The 9,830-nt window shown below is 42.7% G+C and overlaps 1 protein-coding gene across 1 annotated transcript; it reads left to right on the top strand.

Annotated features, from left to right (window-relative positions):
- The first annotated feature begins 722 nt into the window (after positions 1-722).
- LOC115176322 (low density lipoprotein receptor adapter protein 1-A) lies at positions 723-9,830 on the top strand. Its single transcript, XM_029736266.1, has 9 exons — positions 723-741; positions 2,618-2,760; positions 3,160-3,272; positions 3,457-3,571; positions 5,497-5,569; positions 6,598-6,687; positions 7,187-7,323; positions 7,412-7,446; positions 8,720-9,830. Exons 2-9 carry the CDS (start codon positions 2,665-2,667, stop codon positions 8,859-8,861), a joined length of 801 nt encoding a protein of 266 aa, XP_029592126.1. The 5' UTR covers positions 723-741; positions 2,618-2,664; the 3' UTR covers positions 8,862-9,830.

The following is a 9,830-nucleotide window of genomic DNA, read 5'->3' as shown; positions in this document are numbered from 1 at the left end:
TGCATCTCTGTGTGAGGGAAGGTCTGTGTGAGGGAAGGTCTGTGTGAGGGAAGGTCTGTGTGAGGGAAGGTCTGTGTGAGGGAAGGTCTGTGTGTGTGTCTGCATCTCCAGAGTTCTAGAAGGCTACAGAACAGAGTTAATATTACTCACTGCCCCCCGTTTGGCTTCCTGTCTTTCCCCTTCAATGAAACAGGGAAGTAGGATGAAGTTACCTACTGTGTGTTAAGGTTTAATTTTCCTGGTTACATGCCACGCCCACTAACGTTTCTTCTCCGTGACGAGTGCAGCTAGCGCTAGCACAGCAGGCTAGGAGTTGGCAGCTAGCGCTAGCACAGCAGGCTAGGAGTTGGCAGCTAGCGCTAGCACAGCAGGCTAGGAGTTGGCAGCTAGCGCTAGCACAGCAGGCTAGGAGTTGGCAGCTAGCGCTAGCACAGCAGGCTAGGCGTTCGCAGCTAGCGCTAGCACAGCAGGCTAGGCGTTGGCAGCTAGCGCTAGCACAGCAGGCTAGGCGTTGGCAGCTAGCGCTAGCACAGCAGGCTAGGCGTTGGCAGCTAGCGCTAGCACAGCAGGCTAGGCGTTGGCAGCTAGCGCTAGCACAGCAGGCTAGGCGTTGGCAGCTAGCGCTAGCACAGCAGGCTAGGCGTTGGCAGCTAGCGCTAGCACAGCAGGCTAGGCGTTGGCAGCTAGCGGTAGCACTTTTCTCCCCCTCAATATTTCTTCTCTTTTACAGGTCAGCTATAGGTTAGTTCTGAGTAAAAACATTTACTTTTGCCTACAGTTATTGTTTTTCACCCTGATATATATATATATATATATATATATATATATATATATATATATATATATATATATATATTTATTTATTTTTGAAACGGCTTTTTTTAAATTCAAAACAAAGTCCTGTTAAAGGAAAATATCTTTAGCTACACAAATTCACACGACAGACCAACACTGACTCAACACTATTTCAGAGACAGATATAGGCTGCTATATCCATCTCATAATATTGACCCTGTTCGCAAACATGATTTGAATATAGCATCTGGACTTTGACCCACCTAGCTGCTTGGAAACTGGACAGATGCATGTGAGAACAACCTGGAGGTCACACCTTCTACTGGTCTATGGTTCAAACTTTATTATAGTTTTGTTATTTTAAGATATTTTTATTTGAAATTCAGTTTAGTTTTAGTCAGTTTTCTGACTTGATTTACTGGTTCTTTACTTTGATAAACATTTTTATAGTTTAATTTTTATGTATTATTTTGTGTTTGGGAGAGAAAGTAGCTGTCCAGGAGACATTTGTGTTGTAGGCTTATAGTTTGTTTTTTGGATGTCACTTCTTGCCACTGGGGGGCAGTAATGCATAAGGAGATGGTACCATAGACTTGGATTCACATCTCATCTCTGTGTCATGAGGGTTTCTGTGAGAGCATTGGCAGCACCGTTGAGGACATCTATATGTTGATAGTCAATTTTCTTCTTGCAGAGTAAAATTCATTGGCTGATTCCTTCCTGATGACCTGGCTGGCATGACTCCAACCCTGGGTCATACAACCAGATCATCAGGAGGGATCAGCCAATATAGTTGGAAGTCCTACCCAGATTAGTAAATGGAAGAAGAAGAAAAAAAATGGCGGAAGTCCTCAAGGGCACTGCCCATGCGAACTTGTGCGTGTTTCTGTTAAAACCAAACAAGGCTCTGCGTTCCAGAGAGGTGGTTGTTTTGGTTTCTCAAGCCTAATGACAGTTGTCCACAGACAGAATATTCACTCTGCTAACGCTTGGGATGCAAGGGTAGAAACCACAGCTTTGGATAAACAGCCATCCTTGCCTGCCAGAACTGGAGAGGTGACTCTGTAAACATGCCCCCCTTTTTAACCTCTTCCAGGTATTTCCACATCTCAGACAGGGCACTGAATGCCCTGCCAGGTTGACCCTCTGACAGTCTTAGATACGAGGAAGCCATATTTCTGAAGAACTGTGGTCGAGATGCTTGCTGGATTCAACGTGCTGGCATCTTACTGGGGTCCTGCTGCTCCATGGCTGTACTCTCTGATTTGCTGAAGTACACAAGACTCTGCTTCCCTCATCAGTGGCTCCATCTATGTTGAGCAAGCTGCTGTAGAGTGAGGATTGAAGTTTGCTGCCAGAGGATTCAGTATGCATGCAAACTGCTCACGCAGTGACTTCAGGAGGACCTGTGCCAACTGTTTTGCAACAGTAGTTGACTGCAAGTGTGACTCGAGGTTGACACGACACGACACCACATCAGACAGTGACTGGCTGTCAGTTTGAAGTCTGCGAACAGCTCCAGCAACTTCACAAGCTGCTCTAGCTTGGCCCAGTCACGCTCCGTGCTCACCCTCGGATTTCTTCCCTGTTTGTTAGTGATAGGCCTAGCTTGTGCATCATTATCACTAGCTATTTGAAACTTCCATCTACTTTCAGCATTAACCCCCATTTGATTTGGCCAAAGTTTAGAAGATGATAAAAGCCATCAAATTGTTTAGTTTCAGTTTACTAAATTATTTATTTTAGTTTTCGTTTTACTATAATAACCTTATTGTTGACCCCCCCCCCCCCCCCCCCCTTATTTCTTATAACCTGTCTTTAGAACTTCCTGAGAACTGGACCGACACGAGGGAGACTGTTGTAGATGGCATGACCTTTAACCTCCGCCACCTAGGCATGACCCTGGTGGACCAGGCCAAAGGAGAGGACCTATCAGCAGCTGCTGTCAAGAGGATCGTTGCCACGGTGAGCTGTGATGTCATACAAGTAGGAGGGATTGGAACTTCAAAGCACAGGAAGTTCTTAAACTCTTGATTATTATATTTTTGGAGTTGGTCTTGATTGCTTCTGCTCTCCAGAACAGCATTTTTTTCCCCCCTCCTGCTTCAAGATAACAAAATGACGTGGCCTGTTCCTTTTAGAAACAAATGATCAATTAGCTGTATTGGTTTCATTATATTGTTTATAGTCTTAGCATCAATGCTTACTGATGATAGATATATCTTGCTTTTATTGTGATTATTTTAAAATCTTTGTCTAATTTATTGTTATTATATTATCTCATGTTGATCCAGGCCATAGCCTTTAGGAATAATTGATTTGTAATGAATCTATATTCTCTGTCATCAACTCTATCCCCTCCAGGCCAAAGCGGGAGGTAAGAAGCCTCAGAAGGTGTCTCTGAAGGTTTCTCCTCAGGGTATAATGCTCTACGATAGTCTGACCAACCAGCTGCTAGACAACATCTCCATATACAGGTGGGCGTGTGGTAGGGAGAGGGGAAATATAACTCCCTACAGGAGACCAGACCTCAACAGAGCTGGGTGATCTCTCTTTCTTTCTCTCCTCTCTCTCTGAGGACGCTTGCCATTTTGAACCATAACTAACTGCTGAATTTATTTTGCCCTCTGACATTTTAACCTTTGCCCTTGTATCCTGCAGGATATCCTACTGCACGGCAGACAAGCTGCACGACAAGGTGTTTGCCTACATTTCCCAGAACACCCTCAACGGAACACTGGAGTGCCACGCCTACCTCTGCTCCAAGAGGAAGGTGGTGAGTGTGAACTGACACAACAACCCCTATAATCTGAAAGGACTGGATGAGTCTAAGAAATATTCTTATGCCTCTGCTTGGACCTCCTGTAGGCTAACTGAGTTTTTTTTTTTTTTTTTTTTTTGGCCTATCTACACTGAACAAAAATATAAATGCAACATGTAAAGTGTTGGTCCCATGTTTCATGAGCTGAAAGAAAAGATCCCAGAAATGTTCCATACTGCACAAAAAGCTTATTTCTCTCAAATGCTGTGCATAAATTTGTTTATATACATGTTAGAGAGCATTTCTCCTTTGCCAAGCTAATCCATCCACCTGACAGGTTTGGCATATCAAGAAGCTGATTAAACAGCATGATTACACAGGTGCACCTTGTGCTGGGGGACAATAAAAGGCCACTCTAAAATTGTGCAGTTTTGTCACACAATGCCACAGATGTCTCTAGTTTTGAGGGAGTGTGCAACTGGCACGCTGACTGCAGGAATGTCCACCAAAGCTGTTGCCAGAGAATTGAATGTTCATTTCTCTACCGTAAGCTGCCCCAATGTCATTTTAGAGAATTTGGCAGTATGTCCCACTGGCCTCACTGTGTGCTGATGTCACTGTTTTTTAAAATTATTTAAATTTTATCTGTGACCAACAGATGCATATCTGTATTCCCACTCATGTGAAATCCATAGAGTAGGTCCTAATGCATTTATGTCAATTGACTGATTTCCTTATATGAACTAGAATGGTGAAATCTTTTAAAATTGTTTCATGTTGATTTAAAAATATATATGTTTGTACATTTTATTGCTATCTTTCAGTTCTGTGAACACTAAAGCAGTGTTTTCCAACCCTGGTCCTCCAGTACCCCCCCAACAGTACAGTTTCATTTGTAACCCTTGACAAACACACCTCATTTAACTCATTGAGGGGCTTGATGAATAGTTGAATCAAGTGTGCTTGTCCAGGGTTACAGTATTAGTGTTGGGGTTACTGGAGGACCAGGGTTACAGTACTGGATGACCAGGGTTACAGTGATAGTGTTGGGGGTACTGGAGGACCAGGGTTACAGTGATAGTGTTGGTGGTACTGGAGGACCAGGGTTACAGTAATAGTGTTGGGGGTACTGGAGGACCAGGGTTATAGTACGGGAGGACCAGGGTTATAGTACTGGAGGACCAGGGTTACAGTACTGGAGGACCAGGGTTACAGTACTGGAGGACCAGGGTTACAGTAATAGTGTTGGGGGTACTGGAGGACCAGGGTTACAGTACTGGAGGACCAGGGTTACAGTACTGGAGGACCAGGGTTACAGTAATAGTGTTGGGTGCTGGAGGACCAGGGTTACAGTAGTAGTGTTGGGGGTACTGGAGGACCAGGGTTGAGGAAACACTGATTTAGGGAAGGGGATAGACACGGAAATGAATCCACTCCTTAGAACAGGATCGAACAACCTTCCTACTATAACTACTGGTTGTGCAGGGTTTTGTTCCATTCCTGCTCTAACCCAGCTGACTCTACTAATCAGTTGCTCAACAGGACTTTGAGCACCTGAATCGGGTATATTAAAGCGGGGCTGGAACAAAAGCCTGCCTTAAAACATGTTTGCTTCCATTATAACCCCTACATCTGACTGGCCTTCTCTCGTTCCTCCGGGGGAAACATTAGAAGGTTGCACTCCTCGCATCTCCTTTTCGACTGCCTGTGTTGCTGGGGATCTGGAGAACACTAATACATATTTTTCCTTAATAAAAGTGTGTTTTTCAAAGGGTCTTTTTCAATAACGTTTGTATGTTGTCCCATAAAATAATCTGTACTCTTAATTCCCCCCTCGCATAGGCTTACAAGTGTCCTTTGATTGCTAATGAAAGTGAATGTTGTTTCATTGGGTCTTATAGCATTATAACAGTTTTGTGAATGGTCTCTTTCTCTCCTAGGCCCAGGCAGTGACTCTGACTGTAGCACAAGCCTTTAGAGTGGCCTTTGAGTTCTGGCAGGTTGCCAAAGAAGGTAGGTTGCTGTTCACCCTGCTACCATCCAGAAGGTGAGGTCTGTACAGGTGCGTCAAAGCTGAGGCTGGAAAAACGGCTTCCATCTCAAGGCAATCAGACTTTTTTTTTTTTTTTTAAATAGTCACCACTAGCCAGCCTCCGCCCAGTTCACCTGCCCTGAACTTGTAGTCATTGTCACTAGCCGGCTACATATACAGACATGGAATCCCTGGCCACTTTAATAATGGAACACTGGTCACTTTAATGTTTACATACTGCTTTACCCACTTCATATGTGTGTATATACTGTATTCTAGTTAAGGCCATCCTATTCAACTATTTCTGTGATGTTACATATACTGTTCTTCAGCTATATGTGTTTGTGTGAGACATGCATACATACATACACTCCGACATTGCTCATCCTAATACTTTTTAGATTGTGTATTGTTAGATATTACTGCACTGTCGGAGCTAGAAGCACAAACGTTTCCCTACACCCGCAATAACATCTGTTTTTAAATATGTGTATGCAGCCAATAACATTAGATTTGTTTTGTTACACACAACCCAGGAGATGAAACACTTACATTTATTAACACGCACCAAACACGCGTCACAGTTTAACATTTTCTATATGAAATCAAATGTTATTTATCACATGCGGCGAATACAACCGGTGTAGACTTTACCGTGGAATGCTTACTTGCGAGCCCATTTTACACAAATGCAGACTTAAAAAGTAAGAGAAATCTTCTATGGGGGGGGGGGAGAAAATGGTAACACAAAATGACAGCAACGTGGGTATGTACAAGGTAGTTGAGGTAATATGTAGGTAGGGGTAAAGGTGACTAAGGAATCAGGACAGATAATACACGGAGTAGCAGCGTCTGGGTTGAGTCCAGTGAGTCAGTCGGTGCAAAAAAAATAAAGGCGGTCAAGGCAAATAGACTGGGTTAGCCACTTTGATTAATTGTTTCTGCAGTCTTTTAGCTTGGGGGTAGAAGCTGTGTGTGTGTTTTGATGGTAGTTTTTTGTGTCTTGTAGAGAAGAGGGTGAAGTCTGGCTCGGCTGGAGAAGCAACCGGCAGCTCCCAATTAGAAGGATCCAACAGCCTGGCTAGTCTGAAAGGAGAAGGTAAGGTGATCACACACACAGAGCAACACTGAAGCTGCATTTTCACATGCAGCCCAATTCTGATATTTTTTTTTTCTTCACCAATCCGATCAGCTCTGAAAAAATCAGAATTGGACTGGCTGTGTAAACGCAGCCTCAGACCCACGCGCTCTCCATCTTTATCCAATGCACACATTCAGAAGATACAAAATACCTTGTTTATTTTTAATATAATGTTCATCAGATTTATTTTACGATGAATGCACTAATTGTACGTCTCTCTGGATAAGAGCATCTGCTAAATGACTACAGTGTAAATCAGAATAACATTTACTTTGTTATTTAGCAATGAAACGTCTTTCTGATATCTTCTCTTTTCCTCCTACTGCGGCCTTGGTTGGATCCTTAGGATTTAAGCTTGAATTTATTTAAAATTAAAGAAAAATAATTGTAAGCAGTTGGAGTCCAACTGTAAACACTCAACTTTACTGACTTGATTGGCTGATTTTTGTCTCCATAGATGTTGCCATGGGTAACCTACTGGACCTGGAGGAACGGACTCATGTTGCCGTGGTTCTGGAAACCAATGGCAACGAGGAGTTCCAGGTAGACGACCACACTGCTCCCGAGAACATTGATTACAACAACACTGTCTGGGTATGTCTCAAATCATCCATCAACCGTTTCTGTCTAAATGGGAGAAAATATTTTGGCTACAAACTCACAATCTCTCTCTCTCTTGCAGGAAATTGAGGAAGACTTGGATGAGGCTTTTTCTAGGTAAGACACTCGTCCTAAAATGTATCTGTTGTCAATAAGCTAGGCACTTCTTGCTGCTGATTTTGACAACATAAATCAATCAGCTCATTGATTTTTCTCAGATGAAATTTCCCTGAGATTGATTACAGTTTTTGGAGAATGACTCAACAGCTCCGTCTAGAATGGACCTTCGGACTTACAAGGTTAGACTAGAGAAATAGTCAGAGGTAGAGATGATGCCGAGAGCGGGGTTGGCATCAATTCAGAATGTCTCATACATTTCAATTATTGAATTTGAATTGAAGCGGTAAACAGGATATAAAATTGCAATTAGAATTTGAATTAAAAGAAATATAATTTAAATCCAAATACCTCTTCTGTTAAATATTAGGTGTAGTCTGTACAAATATACATCTTGTACATCAAACATGTCGTTATATAAAATATTGTTGAAACAATAGATTTTTAGGACAAACTCTTCGAGGAAAACAAAACCTGTATGCAAATATTCTAAAATATTAAATTTAATTAATCAGTTACATTTTGTTCAATAAAGAAGCCAAACAGATGAAGTGTATAGAATAGCCAATTATAAGGTCTAAAGAGTATATGAACATTGTTTCCAGAGAAAAGTGGTATTATTTGGTAATACTATTATTATAATACTTAGCCTTTACGCTGTGCCTACTGTAAAATATTGACTACGTCCAGGGGAAGCAGGTCTTATTTCATTTCTTTATTCAGAATTCTCTTAATGTTACTTTTTTAAAAATGTAATATGTTTGTGTCAACTCCTACCAGACCCAATATCTCATGTATACAATTGAATTGAGAGTTCAAGCAAGTTTTTTTTTGTATAGGACCCACTGTTGTACATACCGCATCAGCCATACTACTTCCTTGTATAGGACCCACTGTTGTACATACTGCATCAGTTGACTTCTGATTAGGGTCATTCAATGTCTGCTGGTCCTCTGTAGTGGAGCGGGTCAGGGTTAGAGGGGCTCCTCTGTAGTGGAGCGGGTCAGGGTTAGAGGGGCTCCTCTGTAGTGGAGCGGGTCAGGGTTAGAGGGGCTCCTCTGTAGTGGAGCGGGTCAGGGTTAGAGGGGCTCCTCTGTAGTGGAGCGGGTCAGGGTTAGAGGGGCTCCTCTGTAGTGGAGCGGGTCAGGGTTAGAGGGGGTCCTCTGTAGTGGAGCGGGTCAGGGTTAGAGGGGTTTGAACACCACTAATCTCTCTTAATTCCATCACATTTTCTTCTTCCCTTTCCTCCCTTTCCATCTCTCCCCCCCTCCAGACTGGCGGTGTCCCGTACTAACCCCCAGGTCCTGGACGTTGGGGTGACCCCCCAGGATTGGCTGACAGAACCTGACTTGGCCAATGGGAACACATGCAACCAGAACACCACCAATGGAGATGACTTCTTATTTGTCTTCTGATTGGCTACCGGAGGCTCTTTGGCCTAATCCCAAATCAAACCCTAGGCCCTACGCTGGAGCTACAGTATACCATATTGTGTCCTCTCAGGTCTGCACAAATGCATAGGTCTTGGGCTCAATTTGAGATGGGGCCCATAGAGGTGTTGACTTTGGCTCCATTCCAAACCAGTCCCTTGCCTCTGTCCTTATTCCCCTAGTTGACTCCCTCCCCCCTTTATAGATCTGAATGGACTGCATAGGTTGAGAGCTTTCGGTTGAAATTCTGTCATTGCTGCTTTTTTTTTTTTTCAAGTTTCAACCAAGTTTTTAAAGATCTACATGGGGCCGCCAGGAAGAATCTATGGGTACAGTCTAGGGATTTGAATTGGGGCCTGCCCCCCCCCCCCCCCCCCCCCATCCTATTTACCGTTACAATCCCTGCCGTTACTTTTGTTCTTTCATTTCTATGTACTGCAGTAGTAGATAGTATTACTATTTGGACCATGTATTTATATTTTTTTCTAATTAAAGATGGGATGTGTATGATTTCAGTCAGCTCTAAATCTCAATATAAATCTAAACTATCTGTCACATTAAGTTTTGGATTAGTCTTCTACATAAACACACTTGATACTACAAAGCCTCAATACAGACCAAGCAAGACAATCAAAGTTGGTACTCCCTGCTTTGTATAGGGGATGTAGTCTTTGCATACTAGAGTTTAGTTCAGTTGCCATGAAACAGCAGAAAGCACTTTGGGGGGGAAAAAAAAGGTACTTCCTGAATTATTTTCCCCCCCAGTTTCTTCAAAACGATTTATCCTGTTTGTCTTCTTAATGTGACCCAGGAAAGTGATGTACTATATTGAAATCCTTCCTTCCATGGCCAGTTTCACCCTGTTCTGTAGCATATCTTGACCAATGCACCATGTAATACTGTATACCAGCAGAACTTTGAATAAAACTTTTAATCGTGCATATGAAATTAAAA

The sequence above is a fragment of the Salmo trutta genome, chromosome 36 (genome assembly GCF_901001165.1).
Source record: "Salmo trutta chromosome 36, fSalTru1.1, whole genome shotgun sequence".
Lineage (NCBI taxonomy): Eukaryota > Metazoa > Chordata > Actinopteri > Salmoniformes > Salmonidae > Salmo > Salmo trutta.
This window is presented reverse-complemented; position numbering and strand designations above follow the sequence as displayed.

Bases quoted from the DNA above. Each gene is read 5' to 3' on its own strand.
- LOC115176322 (XM_029736266.1), top strand. From the start codon at position 2,665: ATGACCTTTAACCTCCGCCACCTAGGCATGACCCTGGTGGACCAGGCC. The intron at 5,570-6,597 runs GTAGGTTGCTGT...TGTGTCTTGTAG, and splicing joins CTGGCAGGTTGCCAAAGAAG to AGAAGAGGGTGAAGTCTGGC. The intron at 6,688-7,186 runs GTAAGGTGATCA...TTGTCTCCATAG, and splicing joins GGCTAGTCTGAAAGGAGAAG to ATGTTGCCATGGGTAACCTA.